Source organism: Strix uralensis, chromosome 7 (genome assembly GCF_047716275.1).
Source record: "Strix uralensis isolate ZFMK-TIS-50842 chromosome 7, bStrUra1, whole genome shotgun sequence".
Classification (NCBI taxonomy): Eukaryota; Metazoa; Chordata; class Aves; order Strigiformes; family Strigidae; genus Strix; species Strix uralensis.
Window position 1 is genome coordinate 27,110,429 of NC_133978.1, and position 27,585 is coordinate 27,138,013.

General features: G+C 64.4%; 2 protein-coding genes across 4 annotated transcripts; one reads left to right on the forward strand and one right to left on the reverse strand.

Moving 5' to 3' along the window:
* Nucleotides 1-600: 600 nt before the first annotated feature.
* LDB1 (LIM domain binding 1) lies at nucleotides 601-27,308 on the forward strand. 3 transcript variants are annotated; one of them, XM_074875099.1, is made up of 11 exons: nucleotides 601-719; nucleotides 20,853-20,955; nucleotides 21,558-21,602; nucleotides 21,826-21,901; nucleotides 22,234-22,336; nucleotides 22,548-22,720; nucleotides 22,976-23,098; nucleotides 23,275-23,358; nucleotides 23,647-23,770; nucleotides 24,194-24,342; nucleotides 24,684-27,308. In XM_074875099.1, the coding sequence occupies exons 1-11, from the start codon at nucleotides 695-697 to the stop codon at nucleotides 24,912-24,914; spliced, it is 1,236 nt and encodes a 411-aa protein (XP_074731200.1). In that variant the 5' UTR covers nucleotides 601-694; the 3' UTR covers nucleotides 24,915-27,308. The 3 variants fall into 3 exon arrangements, with proteins under 3 accessions (XP_074731200.1, XP_074731201.1, XP_074731199.1); XM_074875100.1 differs by having other exon boundaries at nucleotides 24,194-24,336; XM_074875098.1 differs by lacking the exon at nucleotides 601-719 and adding an exon at nucleotides 16,301-16,321 and having other exon boundaries at nucleotides 24,194-24,336.
* On the reverse strand, nucleotides 3,126-5,018 carry LOC141946026 (uncharacterized). The gene is made up of 2 exons (XM_074875101.1): nucleotides 4,616-5,018; nucleotides 3,126-4,508 (listed from the first exon to the last, which is right to left on the reverse strand). The coding sequence occupies exons 1-2, from the start codon at nucleotides 4,797-4,799 to the stop codon at nucleotides 3,724-3,726; spliced, it is 969 nt and encodes a 322-aa protein (XP_074731202.1). The 5' UTR covers nucleotides 4,800-5,018; the 3' UTR covers nucleotides 3,126-3,723.
* Nucleotides 27,309-27,585: the final 277 nt, after the last annotated feature.

The window sequence follows — 27,585 nt, forward strand, 5'->3', positions numbered from 1 at the left end:
GGGGGAGAGGCTCGGCCCCGGGAAGGATGAGCCCCCACCCGTGGCCCTGAGAACCCTCACCCACGGGTGAGGTTCTGGGGGCAGCGCTCCCCGTGGGGTCCCCTTCTCCGACAGCTGCAGACCCCGGGGGGAAGCGCCAAGACCCGGGCGCCTCCTCAGGGCTGGGGGGCCCTTGCTGCCCCTCCGGGAGCCCAGCGGGGGCGGGAGGACGAGGCCCCCCCGGACTGGGGGGAGAGCGCCGGCGCCTGACATGGCGGCGCCCACCCGCCCTCGGGGTGACGCGGGGAAGGACCGGGGCGGGGAGCGGCGGGGCGCGCGCGTGCGGGGCGGAGGGGGGCGCGCACGCACGCACGCAGCACGCACGCGCCCGCGGGAGGGGAGGGGGGGGGACGTCCCGCGCACGCGCAGAGGCGCGCCCGCCCGCCCGCCGCTGCCGCCGCCGCCGCCGCCGGCGCAGCCGCCCCCGCTCCCGTTCCGCCGCCGCGGCCCCCGCCCCGCCCGCCTGCCCGCCCTCTCTCCGCCGCCGTCGTCGCCGGTCCGCGGCGCGTCCGCCCGCCCCTGGCCGTGGCCGTGCCCGCGGCCGCGCGGGGCTGCCCGCCGCCCGCCGCGCCGGAGCCCGCGGCGCGCCGCCCATGCGAGACCCCCGCGGCCCGGGCAGCGCGCAGCGACCCCCGGCCGGGCCAGGCATGTGAAGATGTCAGTGGGCTGTGCATGCCCTGGTGAGTGCCGCGGCGGCGGGGGGCCGGGGCGTGGGGCTGGGGCTGGCTGTAGGGCTGGGGGCCCGCTATGGGGCGGGGGCCGCAATGGTATTGGGGTCTGGGGTCCCCACGGCGTTGGCGTGGGGTCTGGTTGTGGGGCTGGGTCCCCAAAGTGTGGGGACTGGGATCCCCGCTGCATTGATGCTGGTGTCCGGCTATGGGGCTGGTGTCCGGCTGTGGGGCTGGGAGCCTATGGCACGGGTGCTGGGTCTAGCCATGGTGCCCGGGCCCCCATGGCACAGCTGCTGGGAGCCGGCTGTGGGGCTGGGGTCTGGCTACGGGGCTGGGTCCTCATGGCGTGGCTGCTGGGAGCCAACTATGGGGCTGGGGTCTCCATGGCGTTGGTGCTGGGGTCTGGCGATGGGGCTGGGTCCCCGGGGCATGGCTGCTGAGGGCCGGCTCTGGGGCAGGGGACTCCTTGGTGTGGGTGCTGTAGTTTGGCCATGGGGCTGGGGTCTCCATGGCACTCGTGCTGGGGTCTGGTGATGGGGCTGGGTCCCCATGGCGTGGCTGTCGGGAGCTGGCTATGGGGCTGGGGTCTCCATGGCACTCGTGCTGGCATCCGGCTGTGAAGTGGGGGTCAACAAGGTGCCAGGGACTGGGGTCCCAGCACTGCGGCGTGGCCATTGGGTCCAGCCACGGGTATGGGGTCCCCACGGTGTGGCTGCTCTGATCCAGGGCATGGGTGCTGGGGACCCCAATGAATGGGTGCTGGGGTCCCCAGGGCATGGGTGCTGGGGACCCCAAGGAATGGGTGCTGGAGTCTGGGGCACCATGCCATGGGAGCTGGGGTCCCCGCAGCATGGGTGCTGAGGTCTGTTCATGGGGCTTGGACCCAACAGCATGGGTGCTGGGGACCCCATGTCATGGGTGCCAGTGCCAGCCCCGGGGCTGGGACCCCGCGGGCAGGGTGCCGCAGGGGCGCTGGGCAGTGTGCAGGTGGCAATGCAAGGGGTGACCCCAAAGCAGCCCCCGTGGCAGGAGCAATAGCTCTGTGGGGTGCCCCTGCTCCCCCCGTGAGTTTGGGGCACAGGGTCCCTGGAGGGGCTTGGCCATGCTGCCAGTGGATGGGGGTGCTCCCCCACCGTGGCCATTGTGGGGCGCCTGCTGAGGCACTTCTTCCCCGTCCTGGCCCCCGTGGGCTGGCAGGGCTGCTGGGGTACCCTGGGGGGGTGTGTGACGAGTTGATGAGGTCTCAGCGCCCGGCAGGGATGCTCGCTTGGACGCCTGGGGTCTGGGGCAGGTTTGGGGCAGCTGGCCGGGCTGCATCGCCTGCTGCTGTGTGCAGGTCTGGCTGTGCCAGGAGCAGGGCAGGGGTCTCGGAGGGCTGCCGGAGCCTTCTCCGGCACCAGGTCCCCGTGGGGGTGGAAGAGGGGAGCCCTGCCCAGGGCTGCCTGGCCGCCCTGGGGACGGGGTTCTGCCGTTTCCCTGGGCAGCCAGCACTTGGGGTCCCTGCGGGGGATCAGCGGGAACGTTCCTCAGCCCAGCTCCCGCGACAGCTTTCCGGTGCCCCGGCGGTCCCGGGAGAGCCTCCCACCAGTCTGGGACCCCTGTGTTGGGGGTCCGCGGGGGGCAGCGGGACGCTGTGACACACACGGTCCCCGTGCATCCCCCGTGCAACCCCCGCGGAGGGGTTTGCAGCTGGATCCCTGAGGCGGGGAAGGGGGGTGCCCCTGCGTGGCGGCCCCCCGCCCCTGCGCTGCCTGCGCCTCTCCGCCGTGTTTCCATGAAGGCAGGCGGCCCCTTCCCCCATCCTCCTCCTCCATCTCCCACTGGAAGCTGCCAGAGCGCTGCTTCCTCAAGCAGAAAGTCACGTGAACCTCCCTGCGAGCCAGGCCGAGCAGCCACAGCACCCGCCCCGGCGGGCACCCCGCACCCAGGGCCTCGACACCCCCCTCCCTGACACCCCCCCGGCCTTGGCGGGGGTCCCGCCTTGGCGGGGGCGAAGGCGGAGCGGCGGATAACGCCGCGTCCCCTGGGAGCTGGCCCCGTGCCACCGGGAATGTCATCGCCATGTTGGTGGGCGCAAAGCGGGGAGGGGGGGCGGGGGGTCCTCCCTCGGTGCGGTGATGGGGGACCGTGGGGTCGCCCTCCGGCTGCGAGCATCCCTGCGGATGGCTTCGTGTGTTGTGTGTGTGTGTGCGTGTGTGTCCCCCTCCGCCACCGCTGCCCGCTCCCCCGCGGCGGGGAGGACACGCGGGTGCGTGCGATGTGTGTGTGCACACGCGTGTGCCCCCCGCCTCTCCCCCCGCTCCCCCGCCGGGGCTGGGTGGCACATCCAGAGCCTGCGCCCCCCTCCCCCTTCCCCTCCCCGGACTGTTTATCGGAATATAGAAAAAACAAGCTCTGCTGCTGGCCTCCCGCCAGCCAGAAACATTTAATGAGCCGCTCTGCCCAGGCTGCTCTTCGGGGCTGCGTTAACTTGGAGGAGTTTCCTGCCTGGGAGCTGCTGCCGGGGGGGTCTCGGCCACCCCCCTTCGAGATTGTGCCCTCTCGGGGGGGGGGGTGACGTGCTCCCTGCCATCCCCAGGGGTGCATCCTACCCCGCTGCAGCTCCTCTTGCACCCCCCCAGGGATGTTTCCCTGCTCCTCACCTCCGTGTGCAAGAGGTTTGAGGAATGGGGTGGGGGGGCTGCTCAGCTGGGAACCTGCTGCGGTCCTTGTGCCCGAGGGTGGTGGGGAGCTGCTGGGGTCATGGAGGGCTGGGGGGCCTTCGGCCCGCAGCCCAGAAATGGAGATGTGAGCAGGGAGAGTGTGCCAGGCTCAAGCGGAGCCGGCGGAGGCCGAGGCCGCCCAGTGCTGGTGCTGATGCCGCTGTCCCCGGGGTCGGCCGGCTCAGCCCTTCGCACGAGCAGGTCTTGGCATCCAGACTCCAGTGGGGTGCTGACCCCCGGGGGCACCGCACTCCCAGCATGCTCTGCACTTTCTTTTTTAGTAATTTTTATTATTATCATTATTTTTCCCCCTATAGTGATGTTGTTGGTGCAGAGAGAGGGAGGAGGGGAGCAGAGCTGTGCTCTCTCCCCGTGGGGCTGGCTCCCTCTCTGTCTCCACAGCAGGGAAGCGACATTTCCGAGGTCAGCACCTTCCCTGGGACGCCTTGCAGGGATCCTGCCCATGGCACCCCTCTGGCAGGAGGGAGGGCTTCCCGACCCACATGCTTTGGGTCCCGGGATGGACATGCCCGGCCGGGGGACAGCCCGTTGCAGTTTCCCTCCCTTCTGCCGAGCTGGCGCCATGCGTCCCCCGCCGTCACGAGGCCAAGCTGTGCCACGTGCCTCCTGCGACAGATGCGCGGGGAGAGGGACAGCGCGGAGCGGGCTGGGCGCTGCAGCGGGGGGGTCGGGCAGCCCCCATGAGCGTGGGCTCCTGCTCTGAAACACCCTGGGGCTGCTGGGCACCTTGGGGTGCACCTGGACATGCTGGGGGGGAGGGAGCGGTGGGGGTCCCAAGGCCTCATCCTGCACACCCGTGCACTCTCACCTGGGCTCTCTTCGTGTTGCTGGCGATGCTTGGATGGAAGATGCTGTTTGCCCCGTCCCCCTCTGCGCGGCGAACCACCTGCCTGGTAGATGCCACGTGCGCTGTGTCGTCCGCCTGGTGCGCTCTGGTGAAGGCAGCGTGGGGTCATGGCTACCCTGTGCTGGGCAGGGCGGTTTCTCGGGGTTTCAGGCACTGGCGTGAGGCTGGACATGTCACAGCATTCCTTGGGGCCGGTGCGAGCCCACCCTGCTGCTGGCTCGGCTTCGCCTAGAGAAACGTGGATGGGTTAGCGCCATGCCAGCGGGCTCAGCGCTGTGTGTCTGTGCTGGGCTCCAAGTCTACTCCAGAACTGCTGTTGTCTGCTCAACACAAACCTGCTGTGAAAGCTGCTCCCTTGGGGAGTGGGTGGGTGCCAGCCAGCAGGATGGGACCCCCGGGGCAGGGAGGTGTCCCTGCGACCTGGGAGTGCTTGTGGCCAGCAATGCGCTGGCCGGGTGGCTTCGTGCCCCCAGGCAGAGCAGGAGCACAGCACACAGGCGTCAGCTCACAGGATTTCATGCCACCCTCTCCTCCCCGCCCCTGCTGCGGGATTCCCCAGCCACATCCATGTTGCTTGTACACACGAGGCGCGGGCTGCGTGGCAGGCCGGGAGCGTGCATGCCCATGCACGACGGCCGCCGGTACCTCCTGGGGCACACTGCGCTGCCGACACGGCCTGTGAGAGCCCCCAGCTCCATGTGGGGTGACACGGGTCCCACGGGGCTGCTGTTGTGCGTGGTGTGGGTGCACTCCTTTACCTCGTGCCTGGGGAGCAGCGGGTGTCGGGGCAGCTGGGCTGGGTGCCCCCTCCCCGGGGCGGTGGTGGGTGCAGGCAGGATGGGGCTGGGTGACCGTTATCGGCCTGCCTGCAGGCTGAGGCTGTGGTTTCCTGCCGGTGCCTGGGGGGAGGGTGCGGGGGAGCCAGCAGGGCTGCCAGGGGGCTGCCGGGCCCCACCTGGAGTGGGGATGATGGAGCTGTCCGCCTGGGACCCCCGGTCACTGTCCTGGGGGCTCTGCTGGGCAGGAATGGGGTGGCCGCAGCGGAGGTGATGCTGGTGGGTTTTTGGGAGGTTCGATGCAGCGTGCTCACAGAGGTCCAGGAGTGTGGGCTGTGCATCAGCGCAGGGTGCTCCCCTTGGGAGGGGGTGCCAGTGGGTGCCAGGAGGGATGGGACCCCCCCCCAGAGCTGTCAAACTGGCCCCCATCGTTGCTTGCCCCCTTCCCTCACAGGCAGGTTGCTGATCGGGGGTGAACGTTAGACCTGAGGTGTAATCTCCCCCACCGCAGGCGCCAACCCCTGCTTGGCCCCAACCCCACCCTGCCCGTGGGGCGGCCGATAACGCCCTGCCTGCACCCCTCTGCGGCTGCTTTCTCGGGGGGCCCCTGTGGGGTGTAGCTCCTGCCCCCGCTTTGCAAGGTCTTGGTCTGCCTCTGGCTTTGTGGGACCCACAGGCAGGTCCCGGAGGTCCCCCTGTACCAGGGTAATGGTGCCTGCCCCCCTGGGACGGCCCCGCGGTGCGGGGGTGGCAGGCAGGAGCCGGGGGGGTGGGGGGGCCCCGTGCTTTCTGCAGGAGCGGCAGCCCCGTCCCCCCTCCTACGTGCCTAGGGGCTGGTGCTGGGAGCGCAGCCAGGTTTCTGCAGCGCAGCCCAGGTGGAGCTGCCGCCTGAGCCAGGCTGGGACGCCGGCCGTGCTGGGGACCGCGCTAGGCGAGAGTTGGCGGGGTGTCTGCCCCCGACGACGGGGCAGCTCCTGCACCCCCCTGCTCTGCAGCAGCTGGTTGCGCCAACCTCTGCTCTGCCACATGCATCCTTCTCCGGGGTCATGCACAGCCTCGGGGGCTTTTCTCGAGGGCAGGGGCTGCCCCTGCCTGCTGCAGGCAGCTGCCTGTCCTCCCACCCCTCCAGGGTTGGGGGGAGCGAGCTCTTTCCCGCCCCGGTCCCAGCCTCCCCGCCGGTGGGAGCAGATGGCAGCACGCCGTGTCGCAGACGGGCACGCAGCTCCGCCGGGCACGGGGCAGGCCCGGGCACCCCGACCTGCCTGCACCGACCGGCCCGGGGTGAGCCCGGGGCAGGGGCAGGCAGGAGCAAGGCAGCGGGAGCTCTCTCCCAGCCGGGGATGGTGGCGCTCGTGCGGAGCTGCTGGAGGAGCCCAGCGTGGGGCAGTGGTGCCTGGAGTCAGGAGTGGGGGTACCACCTGGGTACCAGGCTGCCAACAGTCCTTGCGGAGGGGCATTGCCCCGCCAAGGCCGGGGAGATGCTGTCATGCTCCTCCCAGCTCGGCAGCCCCTGCCAAATCCTCTGGGCAGCCACAGCGTGCCGAGGCGCCCTGCCTGCTGCCAGCGCGTGCGCGGCAGGAGGCTCGGACCGCCAGTGATGTCCCCCCCCAAAAGACTGGGGTGGACAGGGCTGGGTGTCCAGTCCCAGCAGGAGTTGGACCCGGAGCCGTGGGAGCTGCCGTCCCCATACTCTGGTGGCCGTGTCCCTGCTTGGCCTAGGTGGTGGGGAGGCGGCGGCCGCTAACAGGAAGGACACGCATGTTAGCAACGAAAACACGGCAGCGAGAGGAAGCAGAAGCGATGCATTATTGATGGAGCTATTTGATGCTGCTATATTCGGAGAGCCGCTCCGGAGCGCTCGGCAGCACCGCGTGGGGGTGGCAGGGGGGGTGGGCTCCGCCGGCAGAGACTTACCTGCTTTGAGTCAACCACGTGCGGCCATGGCCCTGGGAGATGTCCCCTGCCTTCTCCTGGAAGGCTTCCAACACGGGAGGGCACGGTGGCATGGGGGTAGCAGGAGGTACAGGCCAGCCCTGTGCTTATCCCTGGGGGGTGGGGGTTTGGTGGGTGGCAGCTCCCAGCCCTGTGGATCTCCGTGGGGGTGCCAGGGGTCCTGCTGTGGAGGCAGAGGGGAGGGGATGGAGGGGAGCAGCAGGCTAGGGACCAGGGTGCTCTCCCAGCTGGGGTGAGAGTCACTGGAGGTGTGGGGCAGGGTGTTGAGGGCTGTGCCTTGGTTTCCCATTTTAAGCAGCAGTGCCTGCCCCTTGGTGGGGTGAAGGTCTTCTCGGGGGACAGCAGGCAGACGCAGGATGCTGGGGCTGTGCAGCCATGCTGCATGTCGCCCCCTCCCCACCGTGGGATCCGAGGCCCAGCCAGGCTGCAGGGACCAGCCCTAGGCCAGGAAAGGGGCTGTAAAACAAACCATTCTTGTAACATGAGAGAATCCACCTGGAGCCTCCGGAGGAGCCTTAAAACCCTGCGGCTCTGGCAGGCTGGCCCCGGGCTGCTGCCAGAGGGGCCGGGGCTCGCTGCTGCGGGTGGCCGCGCTGGGGCCGAGCTCTTGCAGGACACACGTTGAGATGTCTCAAGGACAGCACAGGAACACTGCGGGGCATTTCTCTGGTGCTGGTGCCACAGGGAAACCCCTTGCCAGCAGGACCTGCCAAAGCCTGCCTGCGGACTGCGCGTTCCCCTCAGAACCTGCGGCCAGCTGGGCAGCGGTGCGGCTGACCCACAGCGTCAGAGCAAAGCATGATGTGAGGGCGGATGCCCCATAGGGACCCCGTGCACTTTAGGGTCCTGCACGCCCCTGTAATCTTTGTCCACCTCCTCTTGTTTTGGAGGGGATGGGCACAGATGCATGCACTTGGTTGCTGCTCGTCGTCCAGTGCTCGCATACTTTGGTTTTCTTCTCTGTCCCCTGCAGGGTGTTCAAGATGCGACCCTGTAACTTCCCACCCTGCCCTGGCAGCCAGTTTTTCCCCCAGCCCTTGGGCTTTCCTCCTGCTTCTGGGTGTCTGGAAGCAGTTCTGGTTTTGAAGGGTTAATCCCAGGAGCCCCCAGGATCTGCTGCCTGCCCGGCATGACTCACCGTTGAGTTTCCAGCCTCCCCCAAGCCTCTCTCCGGGGGAGAGATGGAGCTGTGCCTTCTCCAGCCAAAAAAGGGGGCCCCTCCTGTCCCAGACCCCCTCCTTGATCCAGATTTGCATAGCTTTAGCAGGGAGAGAAACCCCTCCTTGAGAAACAGGGAAGCAAAGAATATTTCTGTTTGAAAGGTGGTAGGATTTGGGGAGGGGAGGGCTGTTGTCTTCCTGGAAGTGGGGCTCTGGGGTGCGTGCTGTGCTGCACTGCTGCAGCCTGCGTGCGTGCGATGGTGCCCTGATCTCACTGCTATTTGGACAAGTCCAGGAGGTTTGGAAGCGCCAGGCCAGTCTGTCCCCCTGTGCAGGCTGTGCTGTTTGCAGAGCTAGCAGATTTTTATTATTATTATTTTTTATGTAAGCGTGCGTCCATGTCCCGGCTCTACGCCTGCGCCTGCCAGGGCCCTGGACGGGTGTCCGTGTGGGCATGCCCTGCCTCTGCCGTGCTGCTCACCCGGGATCCCTCACGTGTGCTCTGCAGGCACACTGAGCCCTGGCCATGGGGATCAGAGAGACCCGGGCATCCCCCAGCTGCTGTGGTGCCCACCGTGCTCTTCCCATCCGCCTGTTCAGGATGCATCCCTGTGCTCACTCCTGCTCCCGAGCTGCCGCCGGTTCCCTGGCTGAGACCTGCACCGGCTGTCGGAGCAGGGCTGGGCTTTGGGGAGCCCAGGCAGGCGTGGGGCCCTTGCTAGGGGGAGAGCAGAGGCTGGGATCCAGGGGATGCGGTGCCCCATCACAAAAACCCTGGGAGCTGGAATCACCCTCCGCTCCCCCCGCACTGCGGGCGTGAGCGTATCGCGAGGAAGGGGCTCCCCCCACCACCCTCGCTGCCACACACGCTTCCCAGCTGCATCCCAGCCCTTCTGCTCTCCATCCAGCATCTATTTAATTATTAACTCGGCTATAACCATAAACAGCTGGGGCTGCTGCAGCCACGTGGACCAGTCCAGCGCTGTCGTCAGAGCCGAGCAGGGACACGTGAGCAGTCCCGGAGGGCTACTGAGCCCTGGGATAAATTGCTCGGGGCATGTTTGCTGTGGATGCGCGGGGCTGTGCAGCCCAGGGACTGGTGGGGGCTCCTCTCTGATCCCCCTGGCCATGGCACTGGCGCTGGGAGTCGCTGGTACAGGGGCAAAACACCCCTTTTTGGAGTGTTTTGCAGTATTTTGCAGTAACGGTGTGATGTTGAGCGCTGGTGGCTGGCTGTGCCTTGTGCATCCTTGAGCCCTGGAGTGGGAACAGGGCACGGGCGAGCTGTATTTAATGGCCTGGCTTGACCAGGAGGACTGTGCCATCACATAGCTGTCACTGGTGTTACGGCTGACGTGGTTTATTGGTCTAAGGATGGCGGGTTGCAGCCTGCCGCAGCCCCATCTCACCTCATGCCACGCAGAGTCGGGCTGGCAGGGGGACGGGCAACGATGGGGCAGCGTGTCAGGGCACTTGCAGCATCCCCCTGTGCCCCTTTCTCACGGCACTGGCAGCGTGGGTACCTGCAGCTGCGTGTGCCTTTCGCAGAGCGGGGTTTCACCAAGGTTTTTGGGTTTACAGTGAGTTTTTCTCTCTGTTTATCTGGGTTTTACAAAGAGTTTTGCTCTGTTTATCCACGTGCCCCTGGAAAGGAGTGCTCACTGCAGGTTAGCCTGCAAGGGGAAAGGGAAATTAAGCACGATGGTATGATGGGGACCAGCATGGGGTGCGGGGGGACACTGCTGTGGAGCCGCTCCTGCCTACCCCCCTTCGGCGCCGGTCCCAGCCGGCAGCACATCGGGTTGGGGAGCAGGGGACTGCCCCCAGTCCTCAGGTGCAGGGCTTTGGGGGTGCACGGGCACAGAGGGGAGGACACCCCCGAAACCTCGTGGCTGAGGTTTTAACACCTGCCATGCGTGCACTGTCAGGGGGACCGGTTGTGCCTGTGTTAGCCCACAGGTGCTGTTTTGGGGAGGGGACGAGGCGTGGGCCTGGTTGTGTGAGCGAGGGGGTGTGGGAAGGTGTGCGTGCCCCGGGCGTGGGTGCACACCCAACCGGGGGTGTGCCGGGAGGCGTTTGGGGAGACGTGCAAGTGCATGCCGGCCCGTCAGCGCGCACACCAGCTCGCGTGTGCAAGACGAGATGCACAAACGCGTGTGTGTGCGCGTGTCTGAGACAGCCCTGCACGCCGAGCCTGGCTCTCCCACCTGGAGCTGGGGGCTGTTGAGGGTCGGGGGGGGACACCCAGGCTGGGCTCTGGGGTGCCGGCTCACATCCCTGCAGCCCCTGAGCTCTCCAGCTGGGTTGGGAGAGTAGGTCTGTGCCAGCACCCTGCTAGGGCAGGGAGCAGGGGCTCGTGAGGGGCAGGTGTGGGGCAAGAGGGGAATGGAAAAAATGGGGATTTTTTTGTAATGGAAATTTTCATTATGGAAATTTTTTATAGAAATGGAAATTTTAATGAAAACTCCTAATTGGAATAGGTTGGAGTTTTGTCAAGGAGAGGAGACCTTTTGGGTCTGCTGGCAATTGCAAACCAGCTCGTTTTATTTTTAATAGCCCCTCCCAAACGAAGAGGTTGTTGTTTTTTTTTCCTTGCCATAAACTGGGGGAAAGAGGAACAAGTTTCAGAAAGAAAAAAATCCTGAAAAACTTCAAAGAAAACCCCAAACCAAACTAGGGAAAAGGTGTATTTTTATTGAAACTTTCGCGGGGGGGAGGAAACCTTTCCCCGGCCGGTGCCGAGTTCCTCAGCGGGGCCCGGCTCCATCCCGCATCCCGGGGAGCGCTGGTGGGGGGGGTGGGGGGCAGCTCTCCGGGGACCCCCTTTTTGGCCGTCACCCCCAGTGCGTGGGCACCCCCTTTCCCCCCCGAGGTAACGACGGGCCGGGGTGGTGTTGGGGGGGGGGGGGGGGGGGGGGGGGGGAGGCGTCGGTGTTGGGGGGGGTGGGGGGAGCGGTCTCCGCCGCCGCCGCAGCCATTGTGGTCCCGACCGCGGCGCAGACAAAGGAAGCGCCCCCGCCCCGCCCCGCGCCCCGCCCGCCCCGCCCCCGCGGCGGCCCAGCGCCCGCCCGCCGCCCGCCCGCCGCCCGCGCCGCCGCCGGACCCCCGCCCGCCGCCCGCGCCGTGAGTCACCCCGCCCCCCCACACTCACACCCCCACCCCCCCCGCGGAAGTTTCCCGGTCCCGGCCTGTCGTTCCCCCCCCCACACCGCTACCTCGGGCGGCGGAGGGGAGGGCCGGGGTCCCAACCGCGCCCCCCCCACCCCCCCCCCCGCGCCTGCGAAGTTGTGCGCGGCCGCACCGCGCCGCCGCTCCCCGCCCGGCCCCCGTACGGCCCGGGATCCCCGCTGCAGCCCCCCCGCGCCTGCCTGCCCCCTCTGCTTCCCCCAGCCCGCCTCCTCTGCCCCCCGCTCCGGCTCCATCCCTGTCCCCAGCTCCCCTCTCCCTCCCCGGCTCCTCTCTCCATCCCTACCCGGCTCCCCCGTCCCTCCTCTCCCCCAGTTCCCCCGTGCACCCCTGCCCCCCCGGCTTGTTTCCTCCCCACCAGCTCCCCTGCCTGTTCCCCCTCTCGCTGCCTGTCCGCCTGCCTCCCCTCTCCATACCCCAGGTCTTGGCTTTTGGAGAGGCACCCCCACCCCGCGGGGTGCTGCCGGCAGCCCCCGTGCCCCGCCGTGCCCTGCTCCATCCCAGCCCGCAGCTCCCTTTGTTCTTCCCCCGGCTCCTTCCCCTGCCCCAGCCCCCTGACAGCTGCCCCGCGCCCTCCCGGTCCCCCCACGCGTGCTGTCACAGGGGCTGCGGGGCCGCTGCCCGGCTCCGGGGGCTGCGCGCCCGCCTCCCCTCGCTGCCTGCTGCAACTTCATCCTTGCCCGCGGCTCGGAGGGTCCCGCCAGCCTCCCACGGGTACCTCGAAGGGAATAAAAGGTCCAAGGGGCGCAAACGCAGGGGGGCCACGCATCTTCTCGCAGCAGCTGCCCCGCCGGGGGGTCCGGGCTCGGGGGGCTGTGGGCGCAGGGGGCTCATCCTCCCCGGCAGACAAAGCACGGGCTCGGCCCGGGGCAGCTGGAGCGGGGGTCCGGGCTGGAGGTGGGTGCAGCATCCTCGGGGCCGGGGGGAAACTCAGCGCTGCAGCTCCAGCTCAGGAATCAGCAGAGCGGTGTCTTATCCAGGGGGGGTGTTCCCCTGAAGCCCCCCTGGTAGAGCGTGCTGTGGCAGGCTGCCCTGATCTCGGGTGGCTGGCCGGGCTCTGACCTCCAGCGGTCCCTGCCAGCCTGCCTGCCCGGGATGGGCGATAAGATAAGCACCCCAGGGGAGCGCTGGCCAGGCTTCCTCGGCCAGCTCCTGATCCCCTCGCTGCAGCCCCGGCTGGCCAGGAGCCCGGGGAGCAGCCGCCGGCTTCTGCCAAGGCCGGTGCCGCAGCGGGAGCCCGAACGAGAGGTGGTGGCCGGTCCCTGGGTGAGGTGCGAGCGAAGGGCTTGGAGGCTGTGGAGTCCCACGGGGAATCACCCTCTGGGGTGCGGAGCGGGGCACCCATCCTGTATCGCAATCCTCCGGCTGCTTCCATCTCACCAGAAGGATCTGAGCTGGCTTGTGGGTGCCTGGCGGGTCAGGCAGGCATGGGAGCAAGCACCCCTTCCCAGGGTCTCCCCAGTTTGTTCTCCTCGTGCTTTCGATACCACCTTGTCTGGGCAGTTTTGCAGTGGCTCCTCCAGCTCTGGTCAGGTATCGACTCTTACCACTCTTGTTGTAAGTACGGGCAAATTTGGATGTCCTTATTGCTTCTTTAAAGCCTCAGGTTTTGGAGTGTTCTCGTGGGAGAATTGTGGTTTTCACTGAAGGAGAACCGAACGTGGTCTCTGCCCTCCTGATTTTGTAGAAATCTCAGGTCTGTGATCCACGCACACCTTAAAGATGGGGGAGAGAAGCACCCAGCAGAACAACATGCAAGCTGTGTTGCTTCCAAAAGGGAAAGAAAAGTTGTAATGTGAGGGGGGACAGGCTGGCGCCAGAGGGTTTGGTGATACAGGGGTTTTGCCATTGTTTGGTGGGAACTTTTCCCTCACCCGCAGCAGGTCAGTCGATGTAAAATAGGAAGAGGCTAGTGAAAAGCTGCAGAAGTTCATGTGTGAGCAAAGGTGCCTCGGGTTGAAGACCTGGAACCTCTTAAAGCTTCTTTTTGGAGAGCGGTGAGAGCTGGCAGCCCCGAGCCTCCTCAGCCCCTCGAGATGCAGGAGCAGGGGCCGAGGTGGGCCAGCCCAGCCCCAGGTCCCCTTCCCTGTCCTGTGGCTGGCAGGGTGGCAGTGGTGCTTGTCCCCAAGTGGTCTCTCCCAGGGTGCCAGCCTCCTGCGCTTGCAGCTCTGCACCGGTGTGAACTTGAGGTCTGTGTAAAAAACACGAACCCCAGGTCCTGCGTGGTGACAGAGCAGCTGCAGTGCTTTTCCTGGCCCTCTCCCTTGGAAACCTCCCATCCTCCGAGCGACCCAGGGAGGGGGTGCTCCCCCTGTTTGTGCCACACGTGTATGTGTTTGAGGGTTGGAACGCTTGCTGCGATGAGGTTTGCTGCCCCACCGGTTGCTGTTGTTTCGGGTGGACTGGTGTTAGGACTGGGGATGCCTGGCTGAGAGGGTTTCCCCGGGGCTGTGCTGCGATGGTGGAGATGGTTTCTACAGCGCTGTGCTGCTGGGGCTGGGAGCTCAGGCTGGGTTGCTCGTGCCTCGGGAGCAGCAGTCAGGTGTGCTCGGCTGTACCCTGTCCCTTTGCTCCATGGGGTTTTGGCCCCATCCTGTGCTGGTCATCCAAAGCCCTGATGCCAGCGACAGCACGCAGCGGCGCAGCGCGAGTCCCGCAACCGCAAGCGTTTGCTCTGTCCCCAGCACTGCCAGTGGCCCGCTCTGTCCTTCGCTCAGCTGCTCCCGCGTCGCCTCTTAAACCGAGTCCTAAAGAGAGAGAAGTTCAGCCTGAGCTGGGGTGGGGGGGGGCAGAGGCTTGCCCTGACAGCTTGAAGAAGCAATGGAGGTACTTTGCAAGCTGCAGCGAGCAGGTTCCCACCATGCTCGTGCTGTCCCTCCCCTCTGCGGGCATCCATGAGTGGTCCGGACCTCGGGGCGAGCGCTGCACCCCAGCGTCGAGGTTTGCCCCCGGGCACGCACCGCCCTGGTGTGGCCAGCTGGAAGGCGCCAGCTCCCACCGCATCCTTGCAGCGGGAGTTATCCAGCTTTTTTTCCCCCGCCACCCCCGGAGCGGGCGGCTGGCCGGCTGCCAGGGCTGTGGGGGCTCCACCTAGGACGCAACATGGAGCGAGGCGGCTGTCGGCGTCGGGGCCGCCGTCTCCAGAGACTACGCGTCCCAGCGTGCAGCACTCGGCGCCGTTGGCAGCGGCGGGGAGCGAGGTGGAGTGTTGCATCCCGGGATCGCAAATCTCCATGCACCACGTGGGGGCTGACAGCCTCCCACGCTCCGAGGCAGCGGCGCTTGTGGGTCTTGCAGGTCTGGGGGGTCAGCCCGGGGATCCCCCTTTGCGGATGGAGGGACAGACCTCAGCTGCTCTCCGCCGCTTCCCTGCCTGCCGGCTCTCGGCTCCGGCCCTCCCGGGCGGATGCTGTCCCTGTGGAGGGCTGCCCCCAGCAGCAGCCCCACAACACCGTGCAGAGCCACGTGGTTTTGCTCCACCACGTGCGTGGCGGGCAAGGAGCCGGGAGCGGGCTTTGCAGGGCCATCGCCGCGGTTGGCTATGGCTGTGAATTTTCCCTTGCTGCTGCAGAGCCTAAAAAAACCTTTCAAGATGAAAATCCTAGTTTGTTGGGAGGCTTTTTTTCACAGGATGCTGACAAGGGTTTATTTTCCAGCCCCGTGGTTCACACACCACATCATTTGTGTGCGTGCTGATGCTGCCCCGGTGCGTGCTGCGGGAGGGACGGGAGCCCGGCTGCTGCAGGAGCCCTGCAGGGTGGCAGGGCCCCCGTGTGCAGGGATCTGGGTGAGAGGGAAAGCGGCCGAAAATGTGAAAGGTGCGTTCCCGAGGCGGAAACCAGCAGTCTTTGATTATGGATCGTCTTTGAGACGGTGAGCCGAAAGGAGTAATTAGGGACAGTGGGATATTTCCCCGAGAGTCGCAGGAAATGACTGCCTCGTGGTAAGTTGATAGTAGTGGAGCTGAAACTGGGTTATCTGTGGGATTGCATCTGGGGCTTGCAGCCTTGGACGTGATTCAATTTTCAGGCTGTTTTGCAATTGGCAGGGCGTGCTCTTCTCCCGTTTTCCCTCCCGGAGAAATCCCCGTCCACGTGTCTGAATCATCTGAGGGCCTGGACAGGAAGGGGGAGACTCCTGCCATCCCTAGGGTTACCGCAGGGCAGCAAGGCCCCCCCAGATCCCCGCTGAGTACCCAGCTCCGCAGGATGCCTTCTCAGGAGACACAGGGCTCTGACAGAGCTGAGACTGTGGGACCACTCTGAGCCTCGACCCCCAAATCCAGGTCCTGGCCTGGGCTCTCCTCACCCAGTGCTTTTCGCATAGCGCCACCTTGCAGCTTGCATCAAGTTTGTCACTTTGTAATAATTAACTGCAGCTAATTATCACTTCTCTGGCTGTCCCCCTGAGTTTGCAAGCCAGTCGATAGAGAGGAGCACCCGCTGGTCCAGGGTGCTTTATGTGCTACAGTGGGGGCTCTTGCACTAATGTTGCAGGATGTGACTGGGAGCTGCGGCACGTGTCCCTCCCCGCTGTCTTGCGCCCAGGGGACACCGCGCATGGCCATGTGGTACGGGCAGGAAGGCAGCTAGTGGTCAAGATAAGCTTGAGAAAGGAGAGGGCAGGCGGTGCTGTGGGTTTTGCCTCTGCATGGGTCAGAGCCAGGCGGCATGCTGGCCAGGGTCAGTCTCTGTATGCCGCTGGATCTGTGGCATCGTCCCATGGTCCCTTCCAGGAGTGACGTCTCCTCTTCCCTGGACAGCCTGGCCTCCTGGGAGCTTCAGCTGGGTCAGTTCTGCATTTTCAAAGCAAATGGGGTTGCTGCAAGTTGAGATCGTCGCTGATTATGTCTTGGGCCATGCCTCGGTGTGTGCTGCCTGGGTTCCTGTCAGTTTAATAACAACACTGGGGTTTGCAACTGCCCTTGCTCCATCCCCTCCGCTTGGAAGAAGAGGAGAAGGAAGAGGTAAAGGCAGGTTTGTGGGGGCAGACCATGGACTGCTCGGTGTGCTTCTGCCTGTCCCAGTTGCTCTGGATACTTCTCTGTGTTTACCCCCCAGCCCTGCCAGCTTCTCCGGCACCAGGCACCGTCACCGGGCAAAGCCACGTGAATTATTTGAGACGCTGCCTTGCACCCGGGCTCCGGATAGCACCCTCCTGGATAGCACCCTCCCCACAGCCCTGCCAGCGGGGCTGGGCTGGGAAGATGGATTTCCTGCCGCTATCACGGCTCCCACACCCCAGCGAGGCAGCCCTGCGAAACAATGCCGCTATTTACACTTTAAAGCCTCGTTAGGCAGCCAGGAAGCAGCAGGCAGGGTGCATGCCGGGAAGCAGCGACAGCCTTTAGCGAAGGCTAGCCCCTCTTCTTCGCCGCCCGGCTGCTGGGAGGAGCAGGATGCTCCCTGGCTGAGCTGTAACCCTGCGGCCTCTTTCAAGCCCCATTTTTTCATTTATTTTTATCTTTTTTTGTTTTAGCCTCTGGAGTCCCTGCCTCGTTGCTGAGCTTTGCTGCTTGCGTAGAAAGCGTGTTGGCTGCCTGGCTGGGGATGGCTCCTCTCTGGGACGGGGAGCACCGATTTCTGCTGGTGACTGCAGGTGTAGGAGCGAGATGCCGGTGCTGCTCTGCCTTTGTCCTCTGTCCTCAGCAGCTCTTTGCTCTCTGCTGGCAAGACAGAGCGAGGGGAGTGCAGGCAGGGGCTTTTCTCCCTGCCAGACACCAGGAAAGGCTCTGTGTATCCCCTGCCCAGTCAGGCAGCTCCCTGGCTGGCACTTGTCTCAGCTCACGGTGCCCTGCTGTCACCTGGCTGTGGTGGCTCTGCGAGGTGCCTGCCGTGCTCTTAGCTGCTTGGGAAACATGATGTTCCCCACCTCTGGGGATTTGGTTAGGGTTTTAACTGTTCCTGCTCAAGCAAACCTGCCCAGCAGTGAACCAGAGAGTTTTCCCCACGGGGCTGGCAGCTCGCAGGCAGGGAAAGCAGAGGAGAAGGCAGGCAGAGGGTTGGGCAGTGCTGGACTATACGTGAGTCACTGGCAGAGCACCCGCCTTGCCTTCCCTGGGCACCCACCTGCCTGGAGCTGCTTCCTTGCCCAAGCTCTTGTGGCAGCTCTGTGCGGTGCCGGCCGGCTCCATCCTGCCCTGGCCAGGGATCTGGCCTCGGCAGAGGATGATGAGCTGGGGCATTCCTCCACGGGGTTCCCTTCTCCCGTGCCTCCCCGCTGAGGAGGAGCTGTGGGGCCGCCCACCTGGCCATGGGCACCGTGTTGTTTGCCCAGACCTGCCTGGGCCAATAGCTCACCAACTGCAGCGTCAGCCTGATTTTTTCCCTTGCCGACCATGCACGTGTTTCTGCAGCGCTGGGCGAGCACCTGGGGACAGCCCCGGGAAGCCTCTGCCGTCAGCTCGGGGTCCGCAGGGGCATCACACACCCGGCCGTCAAGCATCATCCCTGCTTGCACCTAGCCTGCCCGGATCCTGCCCGGATCCTCCGTGCAAAAAGCAGGAAGCAGAGCAGGGACGTGGAGAGGCATCAGCTGGGGCCAAGCGCTGGACTTGGCTTGGGAAGGGCCGCATCCTGCGGGTCTGGGTCACTGCACCCAGCGGGACGGGACTTGCAGGGAGCTGGGGCAGCGTGAAGGGGTGAGGCAGTGATGGTGGAATCTCCCAGACTGGGTGCTGTGACCCTTGTGTGGGTAAAGGTTGGTGTTGCTGCTGCTGTAATTGCGTTATTTCATGTAATGTGTGTAGTGTGAGTGTCTACAGTGAGAGCAGAATTCGGACAGCCTGTATCAAATCCTAAGGCTATTGTTAGTGTTATTTAAAACCACTGAATCCAGTAACATTTTACACTGCATTAAAAATAATTCCTGGTCAGGATGCTGGTGTTGCTGAGGTCACATAACAGGCTCCTCTCCACTCCTCTAGATCCTGAGATAGGTCACTCAGTGAAGCCCCAAAAGCAGGTTGTGTCTGTATTAACCTGCTTGGGAAGGCCCAGGATTTAAATGGATGCTTGGGTTGGAGCAGCGGGCTGGCTTGTCTGCTGTCCCACCTCCAGGAGCAGGGGGCTAGGGAAGAACACCAGAAGCAGAATGGATAGATGGTGATGTGTCCCCCTGGTCTCACCACCCCAAGAGACCTTCCTGTACCATGGGAAGCAAGATGGGGACTGAGGAGAGCAAGAAATCTTGGGAACTTTTTCCTCCCATCTCTCATCAGTGAATAAAAACAAAGCATCAGAGGACAAGACCTGCTGGGTCTGGTTTTTTTCTTCCCTCCTCGAGGACATGGTGACCAGAAACAAGCAGTTCAGCTCCCCGTCTCCAGCCACTGCTGTCTGCCTAATGAATCAGTTTGTTTTCAACAGAAGACATGCGCTTTTGGGAAGTTTTCTATGCATCAAGCACACTTCGACATCGTGTCGTTTAACAGTAGTGCAGAGGAAATGGAAATTCTGTGTTTCTAGTGCAATTCTGATTGAATTATAATTTCCATTAGACACAAGTTGACAGCGATTAAAGCAGAAAGAAAAAATTCCCTTGTATCAGCACTGACCTCCCTATTAAAAAAAATTTTATCTATGAAAACGTTAGGTAAGAGCAAGGGGCCAACGTTGTTAGCAGCCGTATGAGAAATTGTGCCGTGCCCCAGTTACCATCACTGCAGTCAGGCAGGAGCGGGAGCAGCCCCGCGGGACTGGTGCGTCCTGGTGGGTGCTGGGGAGAGGCTGGGTTTGGCTGCCACAGGGAAACACGGTGAAAAGGCACCACGGCCCCAAGAAGACAAGAATCAAGGAGTGAAATGCAGATTTCCTCTGTTGCAAGTTGGGATTTAACGCTGGGGAGGTGACTCTCTCTATTTTTGACCAGCCCTTGCTTGCTCAGCTGTGTGTGCGATCCCTGTGACTGCAGGCTCAGGGTCCCAGGCAGCTCGGCAGGGGTGACAGTGATGCCCTGGTCATTCAGGCTCCTGTACTGGCTAACAGGTCACAATGAGCTGGACATCTTGGGTCCCAGTGCTGCTGGCACCGCTTTCCTTAACCCTGATGCTGTTTGCTCCCGTCCTACATCCATCGCAGCCAAGTGGTTGCTCCGATCCTGTCCCTGGGTCCTTCCCCGCAGCCTGGCCGTGCAGTGGTGCCTGGTGCCTCCCGAATGCTTCCCTCCACCGCTGGGCTCGCTTTCTGCAGCACCGGGCAGCAATTCTGGCAGCTTGTGGGCGTTGGGAAGTGCCCGGCCCCGGGCTTCATGTGGGCGGGTGGCCCGACGGGGATCCCGCCTTGGCCCCAGCTGTGGCCGGCAGCCCAGTGGGGCTGGCTTCGGGGCCCCCACCTGCGGCACGGTGCGGGGAGACATGCCTGTGCGCGGCAGGGCCGGCTGAGCCGGTGGAGCCGGAGCTGCCTGGCAGCCCGCCCGCCGCTGCACCCCATCCAGGTCAGCCCGGCTGCCCGGCTGCCCGCCGGCGGGGAGCCGCGTGCCTCGGCAGCACCCGGGCGCAGCATGCTGGGTCCTGCCAGCCATGGGGCGTGCCGGGGCTCCCGCGGGGCTCAGGGAGGGGTGCTGGCAGCAGATGCTCCCGGGAATCTGCCCCGGTGGTGGGAGGGGGCCAGCGAGCATGGGAGCCCCCGGCTGCCCCTTGGGAGCCCGGATGGGGCTGGCTGTGCCGGCATGGCTGGATCTGGCGGGCATCCCTGTCTCCTACTGGCAGGCCTGGGGGGGTCCCCAGGCTGTTTTCGGGGATGGGTGCTGGCTTGCACACGTTGCATGCCTGGTTGCACACCCCATTCCACTCCATGGTCCTCTGTGGGCTCCTTGTCCTTTGCCCCGCTGCTGCGGGGGGCAGCAAGGCATTGGGGTGGTGGGGTGGTTTGGTCAGGGCCGGGGGCTGGTGTGTGGGATCTCTCTGTCCACCTGGAGCCGGGTGGCCGCTGGCCTGCCCAAGCGGCAGATGGTGGCTGCCTGGGGACCCGCCATCCGTCCCTCCGGGCGATTATTCACCCGTCACCATGACGATAGAAAGGTCAGCGAAAAGATCCTGTGTGATTCCTGGGTCGGGTTAGTGGGATTAGGAGCAGCGCGGGAGGGAGGGCTAGGGGGAGGATAGGGCCCAGCCAGCCCCCCCCTCCCTGCTCACCAGCTGGACTGTCCCCCTCGGGCACCATCCCCAGAGCCTGGCCAGCTGAGAACTGAGAAACTCCGGGCACCAGTGGCAAATCCCTGGGACGGTGCTGGGCCCCTTTGGCTGCTGATCCTGAGAGCTTGGCCCTGATTCTGTGGGTCCCATCCTGCACAGGGGAGACCTGCAGCTGTGTGTGGGGTGAAGGGGCTGGCCTGACATCAGGGAGGAGCAGAGGAGGAAAGGGGCTGTGCTGATGGGGGCTTGGCTGGTCCTTCCACGTCCTCCTCCTCCTCCTCCTCCTCCTCCTTCTCCTCACATCAGGGTGTCCCTCCTTGCAGCATGCCCCCAGCTGACCTGTGTGTCCTCTCTCTCTTTCCAGGCTGTTCCTCTAAGTCATTCAAGCTGTACTCGCCAAAGGAGCCCCCGAACGGCAACGCCTTCCCCCCCTTCCACCCGGGCACCATGCTGGATCGAGATGTGGGGTGAGCTGGGGCCTGGGGAGGGGTCTGCAAGGTTGGGGATGCTTTGCAGTCTGCACTCCAGGGTCTCTCTGTCAGGCTTCTCAGCAGCGTACGGAAACTGTAGCGCATGGAGTTGAGTTAGCACAAGGGGAGAGAGAAGCAGGCACGGGTGGCACTGGGTGGAGAAAGGGCAATATTTGGGATGAAGGGAGCCCCCAGGATCCCCAAGGTCTGTGGGGCCAAGCCCCTTGCCAGGCCAAGCCCCTGGGGTGACCCAGGACAGGTTGCACTCCCAATTCCTGACAAAACAGCCCCTTCTCCAGCCTGTGTTCTGCCTGGCACCAGCCCCAGCTGCAGAGGAGCCAGGCATGTCCCTGGAGAGCTGTGGGCCCAGGAGGGGTGGATCAGCCATCGATGTGGGAGCAAAGCCCAGTTTCAGGGGTGCAGGTTGCCCCATGGGGCTGTCAGATGTCAGCAGCCAGGGTACAGCCCGCACCACATGTGGGGTCTCACCTCCAGCGAGCCTGACTGCCTGCTGCTGTAGGCAGGGAACGGGGAGCTGTGGTGGGCAGGGAGGGAGATCCCCACCAGCACTGACCTGCCTGCATCTTTCCCCCCACCAGACCTACTCCCATGTACCCACCGACGTACCTGGAGCCTGGAATTGGGTAAGCATGGGGGGACTGGCGGGGACCCCGCTGGGAGGGGAGCTTGTGCCCGTGGTGGGGATGCCTCGGCAGGGCCAGCACACTGCTGTCTGGGGTTTGTGGGGGGTTGCTCGGACTCTTCCCAGCCCTGGAGGGGCTGTGCATCCCCCCACCGCGGGCTTGGGACCCCTCCCCACCCCCTGGCTGCCTCCCCCTCTGACTGCTTGCTCTGCTCTCTGGGCAGGAGGCACACGCCGTACGGGAACCAGACCGACTACAGGATATTTGAGCTCAACAAGAGGCTGCAGAACTGGACAGAGGTGGGGAGTGAGGGTTGGCCAGGGGTGGAGGGACACTCCCAGGGGTGTATTTTGGGGATGGGGTCCTCTGTGTTGCCTGCCCTCACGAGCTGCCTTGGCTCTAGGAGGAATCCCCTTGGCAGCAGGGTCCTGCCCCACCGTGCAGGTCCCTGAGTGCCTTGTCCTTCGCTTGACCATGGGACAGGGCTCATCATCCCCATCTCTGAGCGCTCAGCCAGGAGCGCAGTCCTCCGCGGGCTGAGCGCGTGGCTGCTGTGCCTGGCAGCCAGCATCTGTCTGTCTGTCTGTCTGTCTCTCCTCCCCATAACCTAGCATCTCTCCGCCGTCCCCAGGAATGTGACAATCTGTGGTGGGACGCCTTCACCACGGAGTTCTTCGAGGATGACGCCATGTTAACAATCACTTTCTGCTTGGAGGATGGACCAAAGAGATACAGTGAGTACCAGCTCGAGCCCTCTTTCCCCAGGGCATTGCCTCTCTGGGAGGCAATGTGGTGGTTGTGGTGCTGGGGGGAGGGATGCTGGCAAGGTGTCAGAGCTCAGCTGCCTCCAGCCGATGGGGACTGGGGGGCCCCCTCCTTCTGCAGCCCCAAGGCACGTCTGGGTGAACCAGGTTTACTGACATCTTCCTCCTTCTCCCGCTCCAGCGATCGGCCGGACTCTGATTCCCCGTTACTTCCGCAGCATCTTTGAAGGGGGGGCCACAGAGCTCTACTACGTGCTCAAGCACCCCAAGGAGTCCTTCCACAACAACTTTGTCTCACTGGACTGTGACCAGTGCACCATGGTCACCCAGCACGGCAAGCCCATGTTCACCCAGGTACCAGCTGCGCCCGTGGCTCCTCCTGCCCCTCGTGTCTTGGTCCAGTGTGCCCTCTCCGTGGCTGCGGTCCCACAGGGCCGTTGTGGGCTCGTGGGTTTGGCTTGTGCTGAGTCTCATGGCAGGCAGGGGCAAGCCACCGGGAGGGTGTTCCAGTGCGCAGCAGTGGGATCCCGGTGTGCAGCAGTGGGTTCTCAGGGGATCTGGGCTGGGGGAAGTGGGGGCAGGCTCTTCTTGACCCTGTGCCCTGCCCAGGTGTGTGTGGAGGGGCGGCTCTACCTGGAGTTCATGTTCGATGACATGATGAGGATAAAGACGTGGCATTTCAGCATCCGCCAGCATCGAGAGCTCATCCCCCGCAGCATCCTTGCCATGCATGTGAGTACTGCTCCAGGAGCCCCCCCACGGCACAAGGGACACAGGGTGGCTGAGCTCCTCTCCGTGCTGTGAAGGGTTAGGGGGGCCTCGACCCTGTCCCCCCATTGCAGGCTGGGGCACGGGAGTGCTGTCCCCAGCCCAGATTTGGCTGAACCATCTGTCCCTCTCGCTCCTAGGCGCAGGACCCCCAGATGCTGGACCAGTTATCCAAGAACATCACCCGCTGTGGGCTCTCAAACTCCACACTCAACTACCTCCGAGTAAGTGTGGGGGAAGAGGGGACACACATCTCTGATGCTGGGGGGGACCTTGGGTGGCCATGTCTCGTGCTCTCAGCTGCCCTGGGGCGTGGAGAGGCAGCAAGGCAGGCTCTGTAAGAGGGGTCTTGCAGATGGGCTGCAGAGAGCTGTGGGGCAGTGAGTCTGCTGGAGCCCGCAGGCTCCCAGCACAGCCTGGGTCGGTGCAAGGCAGCCGGCTGCCTGACGGAGGGGCTTTTGCTGGGACCTGGAGCGTCATGATCTAACCCTGTGTCTGTCTGCTCCCTGCAGCTCTGTGTAATCCTAGAACCAATGCAGGAGCTCATGTCACGGCACAAGACCTACAGCCTCAGTCCCCGGGACTGCCTCAAGACTTGCCTCTTCCAGAAGTGGCAGCGGATGGTCGCTCCGCCTGGTGAGTCTCATGCTGCCCACGGGTCTCTGGGGCTGCCCGCTCAGGCCCTGCCCTCAGCTCAGGCTTCTCCCAGCCCCAGAGCCTGTCCCTGGCCTTGCCTTGTGAGGCTGGGGCCTGAGTCCAGCAGCCAGCTTCCTTCTCTGCCGACCTGCCTTCCCGCTGGGGCAGAGCGGGGCTGTAGGCAGCCAGTGTTCCCTACCTGCGGGCTTCCAGCTGCCTGTGGAAAGCAAAGCAGGGATGGAAATCTTCCTGCACCCTCTCTGTCCCCTGCGCTGGGGGGATGGTGAAGCTGTGGAGGGGAGGAAGGTAGTGATGCTGCCCCGGAGGGGGATGTGGTCCTTGCAGAGAAGAGGGGTTTGCAGAGCAGGGTCTGGGGGGCACTGGCTCCTTGTCGGGATTGACCGTATCTCTCTCCTCCACCAGCGGAGCCAGCACGGCAGCAGCCCAGCAAGCGCCGGAAAAGGAAGATGTCGGGGGGCAGCACCATGAGCTCCGGCGGGGGAAACACCAACAACAGCAACAGCAAGAAGAAGAGCCCAGCCAGCACCTTTGCCCTGTCCAGTCAGGTACCTGTAAGCATCCCGTTTCCATTCTCTCTTCCTCCCCCGGGGTGGAGGGGAGGGCTTCCTGCCCCAGCTCCCGGGAGTGACTAGGGAGAGACCCCCGGGGACTGCCTGTCCAAGCCCCCTGGCTCTCTCCAGATGGGGAGAAGGAGGGAGTGTCCCAGCTTCCTTCCCTGAGCTGCTTTGCTCCCCTGTGAGGGGGTAAGGATGTGCTGCCCGAGCCTCAGGTCCTGTGACTGAGATGAGGAGGTGGCCCTGTGGCTGGGGGAAGGGTCTGTGGTGCTGGGGGGGGTCTGGCGGCCCGGGCTCCCCCCACCTCGATTATGTTTCGGGACCGTCTCCCCTTTCAGGATGTGATGGTGGTAGGCGAGCCCACGCTGATGGGGGGGGAGTTTGGGGACGAGGACGAGCGGCTCATCACCCGGCTGGAGAACACGCAGTTTGACGCCGCCAACGGCATCGACGACGAGGACAGCTTCAACAACTCGCCGGCGCTGGGGGCCAACAGCCCCTGGAACAGCAAACCGCCCTCCAGCCAGGAGAGCAAGTCAGAGAACCCCACGTCGCAGGCGTCGCAGTAACGGCCCCCCCGCCGCCCCGTGGACTCAGTCCCAACCGATCTACCTGTACATTTGCAACGGAGAGTGACTGGGAAGCGGCGAGGTACTGGGGGCGGATCGGCTCTGTGCGGCTGAGGGGGTGCACGGCCCGGGGCGTGCGCCAGGTGGGCAGCCCCCAGCCCTCTCCCCCCGCCGCCTCCCCGCTCCCCCCACGCCTGCCTCCCCGCCGGACCCCAGGGTAGGGGTGGGTTTCCGGGGCTGTAGCTTCGTTATTCCCCCTTCTCCCTCTTCCTCCCTGCTTCTTCCCCGGAGAACTTCTCATCCCCGCCCCGATGTGCCCAGCCCCTGCCTGCTGAGCGGGGGGAATTAGGAGGGAGGTGTCGGCAGTGGCTGGCGCGACTGGGAAGCCGGTGGTGTGCAGATGCTGTGTGTTGGGGTCTGGCACAGCCCAGAGACCCTCCTCTCTTCCTCCTCCTCCTCCCCAGGTCCTGCGGTTGGGGTTTGCTGGGCAGCCACCTGCAGCGGGGTTGCACGTCTCCAGCCCAACCTGGGGCTGGGGTGAGGGGGGGCCGGTGATGGAAAGCCTTCCCTGTGCTGTCGGCTCTGCCACGGAGCCTCCTCCGGCCGGGGTCGGATCCTGCTGCGCTGGGGTGGTATCGAGGATAGGGCCCCGTCGCATTTCCCCGCTCTCCCTCCCCTTCCCCTCACTCCCCAGGGGCAAGAGCGCAGCAGGGCCATGGGGGGACTCTGTATATAGGAAGTGCGTGGGGGGGGGCTTGGGAGGGGGCATGGAGGACCCGCGGCTCTGCCAGAGCAGCCGGTGCCCTGGCTCCCTGCCCGCAGCCCCTGTGTTTCCCCCTGCCCTGTGTGAGTCTGCCTGGGGCCCCTTTGCAACCCCTGGCTCCTGGTACCTCCTACTTTTGTCTTTTTTTAAGAAAAAAAATAATATTATTAAAATTGTAAGTTTAAAAAAAAGAAAGAAAAAAAAAAAATGGGAACCCCCCCCCCCCCCCAGCCCCCTCGCCAGTTCTCCCCTCCCCGCCCTGAGCCCTCTCACCCTGTCCTGACTTTTGTACAGGCTTCTTCTCTTGGGAGTCTCGTTTTATATCCAGTTCGGAGAGCTTCAAACCAAGGAGAGACTTTGCAGACTTCCTTTCTAATCCCTCCAGGGGCCGGGGGCAGCAGCCCCCCGCCTCCCTCCTCAATGTAAATCTTGTGTGCTGTTGTCCCCGCTCCCCCTCCTCGGGTTCGTGTACCTCGTGCTTGTACATTTCCGCGCTGTAGACAGTGTGTACGATACTGTTCTTTCAATGTGTTATCACTAGAGCAGGTGCCTCCATTGATGTTAGGGGAAACGATGAGAAAAATAATAATTTTTGGGGTTTTTTTGGTTTAAAAAAAAAAAAAAAGGAAAAAAAAAAAAATCCCTTCCAAGGCTTCTTCCAAGGAGAAGATGGGAGGTGCCAGGGGAGGGCGTTTGTGCTCACCAGCTCACCCCAGCAGCCTCGGAGGGGGGTTTGGGGGGGAGCTGGGGGTCAGGGCTGCCCGTGGGCTCCCCCCAGCACCGCCCTGAGGTGGGGTTGCAGTGAGTGCTGCCACAGGGGTGGCTGGGACTGCCCTGGTGGGGGGGGGGGTGTGTGTGTGCAAGAGTGTGCGTGCGAGAGGTCTCTGTGTGTGTGTGTGAGTGTGTAAGGGAGCCTGGGCAGGCAGAGCAGCCCTGCGGTTTGGAGGAGAGGGGGGGTGCACCTCACTCTCTCCACCAGCTTCGCCCCCCCCGCCCCAGCTCCCCACCGGGGATCCCACAGCATGTGTCCCACTGCCCCGTGGGGCTGGGGGCTGGCGGGCTTTGCAGAGGTGGGTCTCTGGCTGCAGCAGGGGTGTTGCCTGCACCCTGCGTCTTGCCCACTCAGGGCTGAGACTGCAGGGAGGGGACAACACACACACACACCGTGTGTGTCCCCCCCCTCTGCTGTCCCTGGGGTTGGGCAGGGAGATGGGAGCCCCTTGGCTCAGCCCTGGCCTGACTCAAGCCCAAAATCCCTGGACAGATGCCTGCATCGGCTCCTGGGCCCCTCCATGGGCAGCCCGGAGGCAGGAGGCTCAGCCCCACAGATCCCCAGCCGCAGGCATGGGGGGTCCCCACAGCCCCTTTGCGGGTGGGGGAGTAGGCTCCCAGGGTGGGAGCCCAGTGTGGCGGGGAGGGGGGGCTCTGCTTTGAGATTAAGGTACGATTCTCGCCACCGCACTGCTGGGCTCCCGTGGAGGGTGTGGAGCCCCTCACTGCCCTCCCCGGGCACACTGTAATGCCTTTTTGTTTCTTTTTTTTTTTTTTTTTTTTTTTTTTTTTCTTCCTCCCCTCCATAGTTTGTGCCATTTATGAGTCATGTATGGTACCAATAAAATGACTTTTCGGTTTGAGGCTGTCCTGAGCGCTTATTTCTGAGCATCGGACCTGGCTGATGTGGGCAAGGCAGAAAGGGGTCCCCTCGTGCCTCTGGTGCCCTGGCAGGGGGTGCGGCCACAGGGCTCGCTGTGCTCCCGGGACAATGCTGGCTCGCCTCGGGCTGCTGGTTCCCAGCCAGGCCCCGGCCGGCTCCCTGCCACGCCGTGGAAAGCAGAAATCCCAGCAAGGACGGGGCACAGGGCTGCTGGGAAACGGCCCTGTCCCCCGGCCAGAGCAAACAAGCGGCTC